Genomic DNA, 18,327 nt, shown 5'->3' on the forward strand with positions numbered 1-18,327 from the left:
TAATAGTATTTTGTAAGTGAATTTTAATGTCGGGTATGGGTGGGGTGGGGGGAGGACAGGGGAAATCCAATATGACACAAAATGTTTGAAATAACAGCAACACATGATGGATTTGTGGGGGAAAATAAAAAAGAAAGAAAGAGAGTGCAACTTTGGAAGATGGAAGAAAAATAAACCGAATTAATAACGAGCAAAAAAAAAAAATTAAATTTTCAAAATTAAATATACATAATCGTCATTTTACGGAATCATGAATAATCTGTATTGAACCACATTTCTTTGGCTTTATTTCTCTAGTCAACGTCTGAATAGCTAAAAAAAAAAAAAAAAAAAAAAAAAAAGGGGTTGCAGTGATCTAGACAGAGCCCAGTCTTTAATCCGATTGAGGTGCTAAAGCATGAGCTTAAACAAGCTGTTCATGCTCAAATACCCTTCAGTGGGACTGAATAAAGAAATTCTTCATATAAATCTGGGAGAACATTCCACAACTGAGCCAGTTGTTGCATGATAGCAACATTTTCTACGGAGGGGGGAGGGAGGGCACAACCAGGTTGGTTTGTGATATAATCGGCCATAACAAATGAAATCATCCTTTAAAAACTGCATCGTGTCATAACTTCTGCTCAAATGAGGATTCTTATTTGAATATTACTTTTGTTTCCTGGCTGGAGCGATAATTGACATTGCTTCTGATTAGTCCACTATTGTCTTGTTTTCAATATTTTAGCTGTGAATTATAGCTCTGAATTAACATATATTATTTAGCTCATCTTCCAAGGTGGAAGAATAATAATTAATATCAAGAATGTTTCAAGATAATTGTATTGCTTTTTCGTCCGGTCCTCCAATTCTTAAACTTGGACTTCTTCCTTGGTTTTATCCTTTCTATTCTGATCTAATCTTGCACCGACAACTAATGAAGTATGTGAAGACAAAAAAGCCACGCGACACATGACCTTTCAAGCACAAAAGTGCAGAAAGTGCAAAACTGCTTTGTCTTGCCACCAGGTGGCAGTAAAAGATCAGTAATAAGCAGTAATAAGCTGCTGAATCCATAATTTACACCACAATCCCTCCTGGATTCAACGCCAGCATGTATTTACACTAAATAGTTTAAGCGTTTGTTACCACAATTCAACTTTTTTTTTTTCTATTTTGTTACAGAATGCCATTTGATTCTTTACATAAGAAAACTGATAAATACACAGGCTGTAGCTTTGGCTGTGCAGCGTGACACAGACCTTATGATGGTGAACAAAGAGCTCTAGTACATCCAGCACGGTGAGAGCCACCTCTGTGGACAAGTTGGCCTCGATGTCTGTGGGACTCAGCGTGTCGCCATCCTGGATGCTCCCGTCTGCAAACGGAATCGAGCGCGGGATGTAATGCCAATCCACCTAAAACAGCGTTACAATCCTCTCAGTCTTGCGTTTTACCCGTTTCCATCATCTGCAGCAGCTTTGGGTTCATCAGGGCGTTCTTGCCCCTGATGATGGGCATGGTCTGGGAGCGAGCGTGCCGGTGGCCTTCCCCTCCAGAGGCCATCCTGGGGACGACAGCGAAGAGCGCGGTTTAGAAATTAAACAACTGTAGCTGCAGGTATTAACCTACAGAGAATAAGACACTTTTATGCGACATAATAAATAGTAACAACACATGACGGTCAGTAGCTATGAGGAGGGGCATGCTCAAAACACAGCTACAATATGTGGCATGGAAACACAGTGATATAAAAAAGTGAATATACATAAAGCAAAAAAAAAAAAAAAAAATTAAAAATTTTATCTACTTGTAAATTTTATCCATAGTTGCATTTTATAGGGTTTCTTGTTATTAAAGCCAACCAGACATCATTAAGTTCAAGAGCACTTTGAGTAACCAAAGTCTCAGCATCTTCATCTTAACTCATCGTCGTCATGATCATCATCATCATCATCATGGCTGAGGTGGAGGATGATTACCATTGCGGGAAGAGGCTCGAGTGTTGAGAGGACTGGGAGGGGTTGCTAGAGCCCTTCAGGGTGCCATTGGCCTGGGTTGCCTGGGCCAGCTTTACTGCCGCTGCTAGCTTCCTGTTCACAAGCCAACCACATCACAGCTGACGTTAGTTACTGTAGTTAAAGCAATGAATGTTTTTTTTATGCCCATCATTTATCAGTCAGTGATCCTAACTGTGAGTGGCAAGCTAATGGCCGTCGTTGCATGCTTGTATAATCAATCGAAGACCTTTATGTAAACGAGATGCACATCGGGGAGGTTTTAGCTCTTTTGTGGCCTTACATAGGTATAGCAGCTGGCTCACAATGTGTGTGTGTGTGTTCTTTTTTCCCCAGCAAAGCAAAACGAAATGCATAAAAAGCATTCAAGAGCTGCAAAAATCGACCTTGGTGTAGGATGAGAGAGCAGCTGGAGTTGGGGGGAAAAAAAGAAATTCAGCTCGTACAGAGTGGAAGGTCAGCCAGATGGAAAATCAATTGTTTTAGTTTGCCATTAGTATAATCCTACCAGAGCTGAAGTGATGAACAAAAGGTTAGAGTTTGCATTAATGTAATACAAATATCAGCGTCAGAATTAAAACGTATGGATTTGATCATGCTGAGATACCTGACCTCAGCGTAGGTTTGTCTAGGTAAACACTTGCTGCCTTTGTAAGAAAAAAAAAAAAAAACGATATGGAAATGTTGCAGATGGATTCACAGAACAGAGGATTCCATGCACCATCAGTGAGAAAAAGTGCTTGATTGATGCAATACATCATACATGTGCAGCAACATGGATGGTCACCGTGCACAAAGCTGGGGGGAGACATGCAATACGATGCAGCTGACAGTACAATGCTTAACAGTGACATACTTTATTAATGTGTCAGATAGTGTAGACAACAAAGGTGACCCGTGGCTATGTACAAGGGTCAGCGTAGGGTCGTGATAATGCAGATTGGGAGTTAGCTAAACTGTTTAGGAAAGCATAACTTAAACAATTATTTTCCAAAATATGAACATTAGGCGGGTAGGGGGATACTGGAGGTAGTTTTCAGTGTCAACATGGTGTGTATGAGGCTTAACTTAAGAAAAAAAAATCCATCTGTAGGTCAAAGCTTTACAAAAATAGGAGGTTTAGAGTTTGGCTACAAAATTCTTGTTGCTGCATCTCTTACAACTGCTGGATGAGAATTATGGAAGGCTTTAATGTCAAACCTGGACACAGCTCCCCCCTGTGGACGACTTAATACAATGTGCCAAGACTTGAAGCCTATATTGTTGTCTGGCTTGCAGGCTGGCTACACACTGCTAATGCACTTCACCCCTCCTGACCTACAACCGGTACCCACACTGACTCAGCCAGGCGCTTAGAAAGGCAGACACTGATACACGCACAGGCGTACGGCGGTGAATCCCCCCGTGGCCTGGTATTACAGACCGATGTTAAGAAGCTAGCTTAGCCACGACTGAAACCCTTTATCAGCCTCCCAGCTATCCATATTCAGTTAAAGCCTCCGCATACAGAAAATCAGTGTGTTCATTCAGTCTTTTTTTTTTTTTTTTTTTTTTTTTGGAGGGCTTACACGTCTGAGTCCTCCTGCTGAAAGGAAAAAGACGGTTAATTTAATTAGCTGCAAGGAACCAAAAGATGGAAGGGTCTTGCAGTGCCAGTGGCTCTGCTCCAACAAGAGCAGACACTCACATCTCAACCCCCATCCTGAGCTTTCCAACTCCTACAGCGCAAAATCCAGCAGTGATTCTTTCCTCGCAGCACGATCCAGGAGTTTCACCTCCCCCCCTCCCTTCTTTCCATCTTATTCCCTCCTTATCCATCTTCTTCTCGCGGAGCTCATCTGCGAGCATGCACACGCATGCAAAGCACATATTAGTATTTCTGCCCGACCGTGCCCGATTAATTTATTTGCGCGCGCGCGTGCTCCAACACGTCTGATCGAGGCTGCATTTATGCATGTGTGCAACCGTGATGATATGAATTATGTATCAGGTGGTCGAGGGCGTGGAAACTCTCAGCTGCAGCAGGTAATAGTTTTTTTTTTTTCTTCCCCCCACATCAGTAGCTTTGTGAAGATAGCATGTGAACAACACATCAATTGAGAAGAAAGCAAAGAGAGACATGGACATACCTGGCGATGTGGCGCTTCCCCAGAAACCTGAAGTGCTGAAGACAAAGCCTGAGGAACAAAAAAAAACACACAAAAAAAAAACACCTATTTGGAAATGTCTTGTGATTCAAAGGTTAAACGAAAAAAAGAAAGTATCTCAGAGAAAATTGTGCAGGATGCGAACTAGCATAGATGCTGACACAAACAGGAAGCATAGAAAGTTAATTTAATGCACTCCTCTGTGGAGTGGGATCTTGGACTAAAATCACAATCTGTTTTCCTTCTCTTGCTATGTCATTATTTTCATCTGTTCCCTTCTGGCCATGTGCCCTTTTCTTCTCATTTGCCTTTTCCCCACCCTTGGTTGTCTCAGATTTCTTTCGAATTGCCTGCAGGCTACTTTTATAATCAGCCGAATATGACCTGTGGTACTGCTCTTTCAACAACAACAACAAAAAAGAAATTAAAAGGTCTTACTCCAGGATGTTAAAGAAGTCTGAGATCTCCTGGTGTATGGCCCGGTGCCAGTAGGATACCAGCACATCTGGAAACAGTGGGGGAAAAAAAAAAAGGATCAAGTCACAAACATTTCTGATTAGCTGAGCATTGTTTGTAAAACCAATGCTATAACTCAGTTATTCATGCAGCTCAGGAGTCAACGCTCACAAAGCTTTTTGGGGAAAAAATGTCAAATTATTTTACCAATGCTACATTTCAAAACAAAAATGAAAACACAGCCAAATGTTGTGGAAGTATTGCAACTTTAACAGATTTGAGATGATGCACCGTCACCGTGACACACCGTGACTCCATGTCCGGTAACGAAAACGTTCAGAGATCTGGCTAATTTGGAGGTTAACACCTTGATTGTTTTTTTTTTCTACGTTCATCAAACCAGCATTTTTCTGCTGAAAAAAGGCCACAGTTATCAGAGAGTGACAATCATAAAAGGCAGGACCAGGCTGGCAACAAAGCTTACATAGGTGGTACGTGTGTGTCAGAGTAACTTTCACTTTGACTGAGGAGCGTTTTGGTCCCAGAGACTCCACAGGTACACAAAGTACAGTACAGGCAGTCGGGTCTTCCATGTAGCACGAAAGAAAACATCATTTATCAGACCAGGACACCTTTCTCCGTTGATTTCTAATCCTGTTTTGGTAATCACATATCCAGACCCTGACTGGTCTGTGGCTATGCATGTCTATAGATAGCTGAATGCCAATGCAGTGTGTGTTCTGCATGCTTCAAAGAATCCTGGTTGGCCACAACTGGAAGAGTGTTTCCAGTTCAACATTCTTCCTTCCTTGGACCACTTTTGTTAGTGATGCTCTCTTGGGTCTTTAAGCAGTCACAATGTGTTTCTTGTTAAATTTGCTCAAATCCTTACGCTTGCCTTTTCCTCCTCCTTGAAACCCATCAAGTCGGGGTAAACAATGTTTATTTACCTAATATATTCCACCCACAAACAGATGTCAGGATGTAGAGATAATAGGTGGTATCGACTTCACCCGTCAGTGGTTATAATGTGATGCTTGATCTGTGCTTATCCCATGACTTGGGATATACAACAAACCAGTGCCAATGGATTAAAATTTGGAAAAAGTAAGGGGTCAAAGTAGGTCTAGTTGAAACGCAAATTTTAAATCTCAAGATTTCCACCACAATTCATCATAGTCATTAACTGAGCCGTCCTGCCCTAGTTATATAATAATAATAATAATAATAATAATAATAAAAACACATTTCTTGCCTTCAGATATCGTCTTCATGATGTGAAGAAAGCACATGAGGAGACTTCTGGTCTCTGCCTGGTCCAGCTTGTCACAGCGAGAACCATAACCAATTAGAGACTGTGGACGAGCAAACTAAGACAAAGACACCAAGAGAAGAAGGAAAAAGTTAGTCAAAAATAATCTGTAAGGAATGTGATAATGGACCTTTTCATCTCCCCTTCGATTGCTTTTTAAGTAACAGAAAAGACAGAAATTGTATTTTTTTTATTTTATTTTTTTTAAATAAAACGCACCAATCAATTATCCAGAGATCGGAATCAGACTATTTTCTGTCTGGTTCTTATTAGGGACCAGGAGGTAAAATACTGAAAAATAAAAACAAAGAAGTACTATTCACTAAATGCTTCCAATCCTAGATCACACACCGTGATGAGTCTATAAAAAACAGCTTAATGTATTCATTATTTATCACTTGCGTTAGTTACATAAAACTTAGATCAAAGTTAAGGAAACTACCTTTACCAGATAATCTACAGCATGCAGTTCAAAGTTCAAAGCAGTGGTGGACCACAAAAATACATCTGTTTTTTAAATTATTAAAAATGCAAAAACAACTTCCCTGTGATATTTTCCATGTTTATCTGCTCAACAAAAACAAAATACAATAATAGTTGAACAAAACAAAGTATTCGGACTTCTGTAGGTGCACTGTCCAGTAACATGAACAAATATCAGTATTTCTTTTCATATCAGGCTCAAAACATCTATTTTTTTTCTATATTTCTCTTTAAGTAAATAAGTATTTTTAGCATTTATTCTGGAAGACTGAGGACAGAAAAATGCAAATACAAACATAACTTAAACGATTTGTTTTTGCACCATCTGAGAAAAGAAAAATCTGCTTTTCATAACAAAAAGGAAATCACAATGGCTCTCTCACATGTTCCCTCTCTCACCTTCTCACATCCATCCATCTTTTCACTGTTTCTGTCACTGTTGCTAGGGTTGGAGTCCACGCTGATCAGAGAACCTCGGGAGTCAGCCTGGTTACCCGTAGCAACCGCCAAGGATGAAAAAGCTGGTGCAGGGTAGGAGGAGCAGGAAGAGGATGGGAGGGAATCGGCGTCATTGTCTCGATTCGTATATGTTTTACAGAAGGTAGGCTCGCAACGCAGACAGGCGCATACTGCACTGGCGTACCTGTAATTGAATTGAGCACTTCTTTGGAAAAGGAGGCGTCCACAGAGTTTCCGTGGCGAGTCACCCCTCCCGCCACTCCCCCGCTAACGCTTACGTCATCTCGAGAGCCCTGCAAGGCGGGCAGGCAGAGAAGCAAAGAGAAAAAGATCAAACGCTTGTCGTCCACAGTGTTTCTAAACCTAAAATTAATTATCAACACAAATAATTTTAAATAAGTCTTGTTTTGTTCAGATCTCGAAGAACTAGAACCTGTTTTTGAAAAGAACGTTGCGTATGACATATAAACCAGGAAAAAAAAAAGAACAAAAAAGCTAAACAATTATGTGCTAAACTAAAGGATTTCCAAACCTTGGGCTCATGTATAGAAGATATATGTGAAGGTTATTGACATTTGACAAGAACCTTCAAAGAAGTGGAAGCTGGTCATTAATCATTCATTTGATAGGCATACTGAAGCAAATGCAGAGAAAATCCCCACTTGTACAACGGTGAAAAAAAAAAAAAATCGTCTAGGGAATCAATACTGCATATCTGTCCTAAAGAAGAGCTTCTACTCTCCTTTCTTTTATAAACTAAACTTTTATAAACGGTGCAAGCTAGGTGTGCAGGAACTCAGAAACGTCGTTGATCTCTCTGACTTACTTGGTCGCTTGAAGTGAAGTAGATGGGGAAGAGGTCCCTGAGGAAGAATCGAGGCATGTTGTCTAAAATCAGTCCATACAGAGGCAGGTAGAGGGATGCGATTCTCGCCTGCTTCTCCTGGAAGAAAAAAATAAAAAATAAAAAATCACCCGGCGAAAAAGAATCAACACATGAAGATTATTAGACAATCAATTTTAGGTTTAGAAAAACAGCCCGTTTTCTCATATTAACATGACCTGAATGGCTAGCAAAATGTTTAATATTTTAGGCTTTTTAAAGGAAATGGAAAAAAAAAACCCTGCAAATTACTTTCAAATGACAACCTTCCCATTTTCCACATCCTACCCTCCTTGTGACACATCGGGTTTTGACTCAGACCTCAGGAGACTCGGTCAGGGTCCAGACCGTTTGTTGTGGTTGGCACTGCTTATCCGAGGGCAGATTACAGACTTAATCTGATCTAGAAACTTCCCAGCATTCATTAAGAAATCCCGACCGTTGGTTGCAGCTGCCATGAAGAATCACGTCTGCGTGTGTGTGTGTGTTTGTGTGGGTGTGTGTGTTCATCTCCGGATGAGTCGTAACGATTTCTGCTGTGTGCTCATGAGTCATTTTTATGCCTTTTGAGTTTTCTTCAAAGCAAAGCGCGTCTACCTTGGTGGCGTAGCGTGAATCCAAAGAGTGCTTGGCCATCAAGGTCTTCAGCGTGGCCAAGGCTAGGTGCCTCAGGTCCTGCTCGTCCTGGAGAGCCAATCCCAGCTCTCGGAGCAGCAGCCCGGTGAGGAAGTGCTTCCTGCAGAACTCTCCAGTCAGGTTGTACTCAGGCACTGAAACTAAATCGAGATAGAAATTAGAAAATTAGCGTTTCAAAAAAGCTTGTGACGATGTTTGATTAGCCTCAGTCAGTTTGAGAACTTCTTTGCATTACAAAGTCTGCTGCTCACATTAGTTAGAGGAAAGCAGAGCGGCCCAAAACTGTATCCAAGTAACAGCAGCATTGCTTCTGATCATTATTAACAAGTAATTAACCAAATAAATACTTTTGGAAAAGAAAATGACAAAAACTACTGAGAAAAGTGACTGCTTCAGTGTTTACTCTGACTTATTTTTCAGAGATGATCAGACAGAAATTTTATGTAAATAAGATCATGTGCAAGTTCTGCTATTAAACATTAGAATAGAAAAAAAAAGCAACAGACAAATTTCCACATAAAGAATGTGCATAACATAAACCTTTTGAAACAAGCACCTCCAGTACATAATGTACGTATGTCTGATCTGTGCAACTATTTCTAGTGAAAATATATATTGTGTGCTTTATATCCACTGAACAAAAAGAGATGGGGAGACAAACAGGACAGAGAACAAGGTAAAAATGACTGAATGGAAATATTTACCATGAGTGCTCTGAAGCTCTGGGGATGCATGATCTGACATGGTCACATAAAACGACAGAAAAACGGCACAAAGAGAAGGACAGATGGACTTAATGTTAATGGAGATTAAAAAAAATTAATGAAAATGAGATCTACTCGGTGAATGGCTTCAGCCACATAAACGAGAAGCGGCTGGGAGCTGCAGGGAATCTTACCAGAGATGCGAGCAGAAGGGAGAGGCAGACTGAGAGGAATATAGTGCTCATGGTTGCACACCTCCCTGAGGAACTCAAACTTTAGCTCGCAGAGAACCTGCCGACCACACAGGGGAAAAATAAGAAAACGTCTTCACTTACAGTCGTTCCCAGTTATTAATATAGCTTTTAATATTTGTGCCTACAAGATGTTTTTCTGTTACCTTGCTGTCTGTAGCAGTGATCATATTTATGTAGTTGCTTATCAGCTTAAACGTGAAGCCTCTGTCCATCAGTGTAAAGCAGCGCTGCAAAACACACACAGACACAGACGCATCAAAAACTCAGTTAAAGGTTGAAGATAACATGTGTCACGTTGAGGGAATTCGATATGTAAGGAACAGAGGTGCACCAAGCTCGACTGGTGACCGGAATCAGACCCTTTTCAGCTTCATTGGCAATGATTACTGACAAGCCGGTCACAAGCTCAAAAATGTGATTTTTCTCTAACAGTAGGCAGAACCAGGTCGTACTGCCATCAAGACTCTTAGTGGTGGGGGGGGGGGGCCGCTGTTACTTAGAAACAATCATCAGCCATGTTTGTTTCAACATGCTGGATTCAGAAAATGTTGGCAGCCTTGGAAAAATCTTAAGGAGCTAAGTTTTCTAGAGAATTCAGATGGAGACAATAACATTATAGTTTCAGTTTCACAGTAACTAGCGTGTGCCATGTAATTCCTCCTTTCTTAAAGAAATAATGATTGACCGCTATAACAAAACAGATAGAGAAAAGCACTTGTAGCTTTGTTCGTATAGCTCCTTATGTTAAAATGAAATAGGAAATCTGCTTAAATCGGCATCCACAGGTTAAAACTTTACATTGCACTTCTAGTGAGGTACGCTAACTGCTTCAAAACCATGAAGCTGTAAAGTATTCATAGCAGCAGCAATTTCCCCCACGGTTTGTGCTCACCTTGGCAAAAGACGCCACAGCTGAGTTGGCGCTGCGGGTTTCCTCCGCCAGATCTTTATACTTCCAAAAAATGTGTTCGGATACCGTCTCCACCAGCGTCTCCACGCGGCTCAGGTAGGACGAGGGGAAACGCTGGGGCCTCGGAAGCTGTGGACACAGGAAATGATCAGATGAACCTGAACATGAACTCTCGTGATTAACTAATTGGCAAATTTTTTTTTTTTTTTTTTGATGGCGGTGACAATTTACCTTTAGTTTGTCAGAGTCGACCAAATGATGAGCCATGGACTTGACAATGAGGTCAAAGAAGAACCAGGAGAACTGAAAGCATGGAAATGCCAAATATTTAACGTAAGTCGGAATATTTGCAAAATATTAGCGTAAACAACAAGCGAGGAATGATTTTTTTTTTTAAATTAATACAAATATATCTCGCTTAGTGAGTGGAGACAAACCTTGAGGACATTCCTGACTGCTGCCTGCTCATTGCTCTTCAGGTCAAAGGTCATCCCTTTAGCCAACTCTTCATGAACCGTCCGAAAGCCATGATCCTCTGATTTAAACACATACTGAAAAAAAAAAAATCAAGATTAAAAACTCAGGTTACAGGTGTACTTCCAGAAGGGCAGCAGAGGCTTGCAAAAAATAAAAAACAACAACAAACTCAAGTGGTAGTAATTGGATTTTAGACAGTTTAATAAAGATTATTTTGTTGTTCACAAACATTTAGGATAGGATCGCTTTCTAGTTTTTCTTTTACCTAGAAAGCGGTGTCATAATGGAACATTTTAGATACAACATGATCGTCTTTCACAAAGAATGAATCAAAATTTAAATATTTAAAAAGGCAATGAAATCCTTTTTTTAAATACACTTTATATTGGCAGGGAATCTAGAAGAAAAAAAAAAAAAAAAGGAAAACCGTTATAATCATTATAACCTCTCACAGACTCGCTCAGCAGTTTAAATTGGACACCACTTCATCATGCCAGTCTGTTACTATGGCAACCTCAGTTTCATTAGCTCTATTGGTCATCTCCTCGTCCCTCCCAGCACTCCCTCTCTGCTGTTGCCTCTTCAGACTCTGCAGTTTTCCTGCTCTGTGGCCAACATGAAGTGGCTCTTGAGAGTTTTTTTTTTTCATCTCTTTTTGTCTAATTTTCTGTCTTATTTTTTACTAAATAAAAAACAAAACAAAACAAAAAAAAACACTGTTTTGTGTTTCTCGCTCAGAGGGCTGAGGTGTTCCACATCTGTGGCTCCTTCTCTTCTTTATTTCATTGAGAGCTTTTAAAAGCATTGTGCGATCTTCCTGAAAACAACCCGGGTACAAAAACAAACTTTTCTAATTTCCCAGAAAGCCACATCAACACACACATTCATCTCTTACACTTTACCTTAATGTAAGACTGCAGGTAATGATCTAGGTTTTCTTCATGACACTTGCCAACAATATGAACCAACACTCTGCAGAAACAAAGTAACGACAAAGAGGTAATTTTCTTTTATCTAAGAAAAATAATTTGCCTATCTATAAAATACACAAGAACTAAGGAGAATTTGTTTGAATTATTATTGTTACGGCAAGCTTTTCATATATTTAACTAAATCAACACCAATGCCTTCAACATGCACAATGGCCCTGCAGCGCCAGTGTTTACCTGGTGGTGGCAGTAGTGACCTCATCATTGTCATTCTGAGTCAGAACCTTGAACAGCTGGTTGAAAAGAACAGGCAAAAACCGAACAATCACTGGGATTCTCTCCATGCTGAGAAGGCCCTGGAGATGTATGAGGAGTAAAAAGTAAAATAAAATAAATGAGCGAGGTTTAAAAAAAAAATTCTGATTTGCAGTCGTGTTCAAGAAGGAGTTATAGGCCAATGTGCTTGGTTTCTGTCTCGGTTACAGCTTTTTGAAATAAGAGCAGTTTTTTGCTGGCTTTCTTCTGACCTTCAGGCAGTTGAGGAAGTTGGAGGTAGGAGGCTGAGAGAGGTCCAGCTCTCTCTTCTGGCACTGCTGGAAGAAACGGTTCAGGTGGGGGTCCTGGCAAACAGAGACGGGTTCATAAAAAGCAGCAGCAAGCAGCTGAAACATTACTTAGAGAGCTCCTTTAAAAAAAAAAAAAGAAAAGAAAAGAAAAGAATGCAAAACCTCAGATATAGTTTCGAAGCATTATGTAAATCAGGTCATTTGTTCAACTTCAAAAGCAACAGAAAATGTTTTGTTGTACGTTTGTTTTGTCCATAAAATAACTTTTATTAGCATGTGCTGATGTGAGATTTTTTTTTTTTTTAGAAATTAGTTCTACATTTTGCTGATCAAGTTATCCTAACCTAGACCCGTAAAAGGGATTCTTCTGCCGATCGTCCAACAGGCGTCAGTTTCAAAACTGAACGGAAACCTATACACAGAAATATGCATTTATATTAACTTTACATTGATTTGCACACATGAGAGTTTTACATATTTTACGTAACAAGACACGACGACTGCCATTTTGTGATGGCTTTTGTCAGACATAAGCTGGATTCTGAAGCTGTGGTCATGCTTTCTTATCCTGGTAGATACCTTGATCAATTTAAAAATGTTTTTTACAGGGTTTAAATATAAAGACATGAAGTAAATTTTTCAGTCTTGTCACATATGAGGAGTGTGGGAATTAGTTATCGTGCTCCCTCTTACATTTATTATTTATGTATTATGAAAAAGGGGTATTCAATTTAAGATATGTTCATTTTCTCATGACGTCAACTTTGCTTGTCGATTTTTTTTACGTTAATGAACACCTTTCTAGGGTTTAAAGATCAAAACCTTCCACTGACCCCCGAGTGGTTAAATATGTATGATCTGTTACAATTCGAAATAAATAGTGAGTGAATCTTCATCAGCGCAGTCAGAGCATTTGCATGGCATAGAATGAGTTTAAGTAATGTTATTATTGTGTTGCAACATTTGCATAGATAAGTTCAATTGCAGTAACACCTCTTAGCGGCGCACATGGAGTCTCTCATGCAGAGAAGTTTAAAAAAAAAAAAACATTAATAAACCCCACAGCAGCCTGTAATTCGTCTGGAGATCAGATTAGATTGTGTAGATAAATATCAAAGGAACGTGTATAAAAGTGTGAAGGTGGTATCACTGTGCTAATAAATTAGAGGAATTACAATAATAAGCAGACATTTCGAGAGTTTATGTCGCCAAGGGGTTGGTGAAACACTGCGTTAGAAAGTCAGCGCTTGTCATTTGCATGTCCTTATTGGTCTTGCAACGTGTGAATATGTGTGTTTACGCAACATGGTGTAAAACTTGAAAATAAGCAGATACTGAAAGCACAGGCCAATGTCTTACCTGAGTGTATACAGTTGAAATGACATTGGTGGACACTTTGAAGATCGCTTTTCCTCCATCAACCCATTTCACGTCGGCTCCATTCTGCTTAAGAGGAAATAAAAACAGCTCGAGTTGTGAACTCTAGAAAAAAAACGTGCTACACTTCAAATCCCTTCATGTGCAATTCTTTACAAAATCTTTTGTTATAATCGTTTAATCTTCTCATCTGTTACTCTTACTTTGGCGTTGCTGGCTTCTTTGATGGCAAGGTATCCAGGAGGCAGGTTACAGGAGACGGGAATGCTGAACTCCTGAGATGAAACTCGACCTTCTTTCAGTATAGGCAGCCAAGAATACCCCACTGACAAACAGGAAGCGTATATATATTTTTTAACGCACAAGATCGAACCAACGTTATCCCATAACCTGACTCACACTTCAGCGCACTCTCACCTGGGGTCTCTAAGGCCTCTTTCCTTTTCGAGCTCGTCTTCGCGTTGATGTCGCATGTGACGTGGTAAAATGAGAAAAGTAGATGGTGCTTTTCATGAAGCTGAATAGGAAGTTCAATCTTCACCTGCGGAGACGGAAACGTTAGATGGGCGGTGGGAAGGCGGCAACCCCTCTTCAAGAGCCAATTAGTCCCTCAAGACCAGACTCCCGACATCTCCTTCTCCAGCTCACCTCGTCGTAGAAGTCAGGGTTCTGGGAGTGATGTAGGACGGTGGAGCAGGCCGCTGTGGTGAAGACTGGTCCTCCAGGCTTGCCATAGATGCACTAAAATAGAAATCCCCCCACCCCATGTTGGAGAAAACTTATTTTGGGCAACAAATGAATCACATACAATTCCAATAAAAATCCCAACAGGATTTTTTTATTTATTTTCTTTTAAGAGGGATAATGTTCTACCTTTAATGGTTTGGCAACTTCTTCGTCTGAACTGCGGAACTCGACGTAGACTGCAAGGTTACGAGCCTGCACACAATAGGACCATTGTAATGCTAACGAGTGCACACGTAAAACCGCACAATAAAACGGGCATTAGAAATATGCATACCAGGAGGATTATTGGAAGTAATTTAACATTTAACTCGCGTCCCGTTTTTACAGACTTTACGTCGAGATTTAGGTCAGCAAAACCCACCTTGGCAAAACTCTTCTGGCTGTCATACTTGAGGTGTTTTGGGTAGACGTAGATGTGGTTTCTGTAGACGCGGTGCGGTTGGGTGAACTTGGTGGTGTCCTGTACAAACTCCTCCATCTCAACGGTGGGCTGGTGTTTGCTCAGCTCTTCAAAAGGCTTCACCGGGACGTATGAGGACGTCACGCAATCTGAAAGACGGGGTTTCGGGTTAGATCGGAGACCTGACGAAAGCGGAGAGTGGAGACGCACTGGGATACATACTGGGATGCTCCAAAGGAGCATTTTCTATCGCTATGTCCAGGGTCCCGGGGATTGTCTGCAGTTTGCTGGTCTTCTCAGCTCTGCAGAGGAAAAAAGAAAAGAAAAGCAGAGGTGATAAACTCTGCGTCTTATCTTGAAGACAAGCAGGTCGTTTTCTTTTCGCGTTAAAGTTATCTCACCTCCTGTATTCAGAAACCAACTTTATCAGGTCATCAGTAGAAATCTTATTGCTCTCTTGCTTGAAGAGAGGCGAGAAACGGGACTCGCGGTCCAGCCCGCCATGGCTGTCTTTAAACACCGGCCTAATAAAGACAAAATGGAACATAAATCATAAACTCACCGATAGCAACTATGAAGAAATGGTTTTCAATGAGCCATTACTCACCTGACGGACCAGGCGAATGGCATTCGGTACTTTCCCAGTTTGCTGCAAAACTGCTTGTTGGTTTTCAAAGTCTTCTGCACAGTCTGTTCAGATTAAAAGAAAAAAAAAAAAGAAAAAAAAAGTGGCTGAGTGGGTACTTTAGTAAGTTGTAACAGCTTACATTTTTGTGGTCAGCCCTAGATTGAACCTAATATTTAACAGACTAATTCAGGGGAGGTTGTTAGATGCAAAACCTAAGGTAGCCTATTGAATGTCTGCTGATTAGCTTAGCATTCTGAAACAAAGACTACACGGACTGCTGAAAATGGGAGAAGGAAAAGGAAAAAAACCTTAGAAAAATCTAATATCTGAATGGTGTAAATAAACAACTGACCTTGCTTGAGTCTGTATTTTTGATGTAGGGCTCAGTACCAGCGGCAATGTTTCCCATCAGCACCTTTTCCACTCTTGCCACCATGACGATGTCAGTGTGGGGGTTGGTAACTGAGAAAATGGCCTGCAAGTAAACCATAAGTCAGTCTGACTTCTAGGCTCATTCTACGGGGCAAAAGGCGTGACGGGAAAAAAACTTGTACCTGTTTGGGGAAGCAAAGCCATTGCTCCAACTCCGGGCTGAGGTGACAATCGCCTGGCTTCCTCTCAGCAGGAGACGACAGGCCATTTTCCTGCGCTCCCACCCCCGAACCGGAACCCACCGGCCTGTTGGCGCTTCCTCCGAGCATCTGACGCACGGCTTCGTGATTTAGGTCTACGTGGAAGTCCGCGGAAACTTTTCTTCCTTCTCGTACGTCCAGCAGAGCCAGCGACACGAAGAAGGGCTCGATCTGGAGGAGATTTGAACCTGTCAGTGTCTGCACATTTACAGTTTGTTTTTTTTCAAACAGCTGCATTTTTAATTTACTTAACCAGGAGAAAATAACCAATAACCATCAAATGCCTTTTTTAGTCACTCTTGTTGAAATAACGTTTGGAAAAAAGAAAAAGAAAAGTAAAGGACAACATATCTTGTCCTCACATTTGTGACTGGCCCGGTTTCGCTTTCGGTGACGCAGCCTTGCAGCATCAGATTCAGGGATTTGCAAGTTATCATGAATCTTCTGCCAAGCTTCTCCTCAAACGGACGCACCGGCGCGCTGTCAGACAAAGAGTGCTCGGTCCGTGGGCTCCTCAAAACCTGCAGTTGGATCAACACATTTACTTTGTGAAATAAAACGGGTAGATGTGAGAGACACAGACGCAAACTGCTCCGAGTAAAACAAGTGAAGATAAAAAAAAAAACATAAAAGAAAAAAAAAAATCTTACAGGTGTGTCGGGATCAAGAGAAAACAGATTCAATCGGCCTTCTCTTCTGACAGAACGAATTCCCTCATCTGTCTCTGAAATATACTGTAAAGAGATGGACAGTAGGAAAACATCAAAGTGTGTGAGAGTACTCTGCTAGTAAATCTGAAATGCTGCAGCGAAAACACCTGGTGAGAATTAAACGAACACGTCACGTTTGTTCAATTCTAGCTCTTCATCAGTTGCTTCTGGTTAATTTGTTAAATCCAGAATAAATAAAAATCTTGGCATGATGAAACTCTGCTTGCAACCCTTGTTTGCAAGATTGGATTACCTTGATTATTTACTTCTGTATATTATTTGCATCCATTTCTCTTGTGGAGTACCTTGAGAAGACATTTATTTTGAGTTGGTGAATGAAACTGCAATTGTAGCAATGATTTTGGCTTTTATAATTTAAATTACACTTACAATCTTTTATTACAACTACAGTTGGTGTGATTATCTTCTATACTAAATTCTTTAAAATTCCACAATGTCTTCTTATATGTGGCAGAGAAAATGTCCCTGGTTATTAGACAAAGCGTGGACTGGCACAGTCAAACTTCTGTTTTTTATTACTGGGCAGCAAGTACGCATTCCTTAAACTACTGGTTGCTAACCAGAGAGGCCTTGAGCTCCACTCCTCGTGGCTGGTGACAGAGCTAATTTCTGTTCAGTGCATTTGTCTCGCATCCTTAGTAGGTTATTCTCTTTTTTTATCTATTGATGTACCAATAATTCATCCAGTAACCCAAGACAAAGGTTTGGTCTGAGGTCATGAAACATTGGATATTTCAGCTTTGACATACAGCAGATCTTACCCACTTTCAGAATTTGGTTTTATATACGGATAAAAAAAAAAAAGCTTCCTTTGAGCAATTGTATGTTAAGTATACTCTTCCTAAAACATGTTTCTTACATATTTGCAGCTCACTCATTTTCTTCGAAACAAGTAGTCAAACTTTTCAGGTTCCCTAATGCAAGACCAGCCGATGAGTTTATTTCTTACAACCATCATGCAACGGTCAAATCTCCATTACTAATAATAAACTATGAGACACGTCAGCTCTGATTATAATTGGGATACAGTGCTTATTTTTGGTAAATTCACCAAACCTCTCACAGTTTGAGGTAATTCACAGGGCCTTACAGGTCCATATTGAAAATTGGGTCAATATTGAGCAGAAGAGGCAGAGAAGAGGCCACTCTAATCATATGCTTTGAACCAGATATGCTTTCGCTAAACTCTGGTTTTCCACAGCTTAAATAAATCTATTGCCCGGAAACGGATCCTAAACCCTTAATTTGTGCTCTTTGTTACCATGGGAGGAAGAAAATAAACATATTACTTTTGTGAGACATTATGTGCTGTAATTTGCCTCTTCAGGCCCATTTTTAAAATTAAAATATTCTGAGCATAAATGCTATATGATAAGGAAGATTGGAGATCATCACAAAATAATTGTTTGATGCCATCCGCAGAATGTCAAGGAAGACGACGAGACAACCAGCGCTGGTGTAAGAAAACTCATTAAAGAATGTTCAGAAGTTTCTATACAACTTTTAAAAGTCAGTGTATAATCTTTTCAATGTGTTAGATGACTTATTTTCTGCTATGCAATCCACCCTGTAACAAGAACAGCAGTAGATAAAATGCAT

At 40.4% G+C, this 18,327-nt stretch overlaps 1 protein-coding gene and 1 long non-coding RNA gene across 11 annotated transcripts in view; one reads left to right on the plus strand and one right to left on the minus strand.

Annotated features, from left to right (window-relative positions):
- Positions 1-6,196, plus strand: part of LOC106935806 (uncharacterized) — a 19,582-nt gene extending 13,386 nt beyond the window's left edge. Inside the window, exons 2-3 of the long non-coding RNA XR_001421975.1 lie at positions 2,400-2,411; positions 6,186-6,196. This is a non-coding gene — a long non-coding RNA (uncharacterized LOC106935806). The remainder of the gene's footprint in view (positions 1-2,399; positions 2,412-6,185) is intronic.
- Positions 1-18,327, minus strand: part of dock10 (dedicator of cytokinesis 10) — a 45,653-nt gene that overhangs the window by 14,705 nt on the left and 12,621 nt on the right. For 6 of the 10 annotated variants that reach the window (XM_015016480.1, XM_015016478.1, XM_015016482.1 and 3 more), the window contains exons 10-41: positions 16,648-16,731; positions 16,360-16,518; positions 15,920-16,168; positions 15,718-15,840; positions 15,345-15,427; positions 15,139-15,261; positions 14,960-15,039; positions 14,699-14,886; positions 14,464-14,529; positions 14,239-14,331; positions 14,008-14,131; positions 13,794-13,915; positions 13,573-13,659; positions 12,175-12,267; positions 11,885-12,003; positions 11,621-11,690; positions 10,679-10,792; positions 10,473-10,544; positions 10,224-10,370; positions 9,475-9,558; positions 9,272-9,368; positions 9,078-9,110; positions 8,335-8,513; positions 7,681-7,797; positions 7,039-7,147; positions 6,795-6,916; positions 5,856-5,970; positions 4,583-4,649; positions 4,127-4,174; positions 1,962-2,072; positions 1,437-1,546; positions 1,242-1,357 (exon numbers count right to left, since the gene is read on the minus strand). In XM_015016480.1, the coding sequence (XP_014871966.1) occupies positions 1,242-1,357; positions 1,437-1,546; positions 1,962-2,072; positions 4,127-4,174; positions 4,583-4,649; positions 5,856-5,970; positions 6,795-6,916; positions 7,039-7,147; positions 7,681-7,797; positions 8,335-8,513; positions 9,078-9,110; positions 9,272-9,368; positions 9,475-9,558; positions 10,224-10,370; positions 10,473-10,544; positions 10,679-10,792; positions 11,621-11,690; positions 11,885-12,003; positions 12,175-12,267; positions 13,573-13,659; positions 13,794-13,915; positions 14,008-14,131; positions 14,239-14,331; positions 14,464-14,529; positions 14,699-14,886; positions 14,960-15,039; positions 15,139-15,261; positions 15,345-15,427; positions 15,718-15,840; positions 15,920-16,168; positions 16,360-16,518; positions 16,648-16,731 (3,504 nt within the window). The remainder of the gene's footprint in view (positions 1-1,241; positions 1,358-1,436; positions 1,547-1,961; positions 2,073-4,126; positions 4,175-4,582; positions 4,650-5,855; positions 5,971-6,794; positions 6,917-7,038; positions 7,148-7,680; positions 7,798-8,334; positions 8,514-9,077; positions 9,111-9,271; positions 9,369-9,474; positions 9,559-10,223; positions 10,371-10,472; positions 10,545-10,678; positions 10,793-11,620; positions 11,691-11,884; positions 12,004-12,174; positions 12,268-13,572; positions 13,660-13,793; positions 13,916-14,007; positions 14,132-14,238; positions 14,332-14,463; positions 14,530-14,698; positions 14,887-14,959; positions 15,040-15,138; positions 15,262-15,344; positions 15,428-15,717; positions 15,841-15,919; positions 16,169-16,359; positions 16,519-16,647; positions 16,732-18,327) is intronic. The other 4 variants (XM_015016486.1, XM_015016477.1, XM_015016483.1 and 1 more) reach the window with 3 other exon arrangements.

This window comes from Poecilia latipinna, unplaced genomic scaffold (assembly GCF_001443285.1).
Source record: "Poecilia latipinna isolate Pla-1442-1.1 unplaced genomic scaffold, P_latipinna-1.0 Scaffold2026, whole genome shotgun sequence".
Lineage (NCBI taxonomy): Eukaryota > Metazoa > Chordata > Actinopteri > Cyprinodontiformes > Poeciliidae > Poecilia > Poecilia latipinna.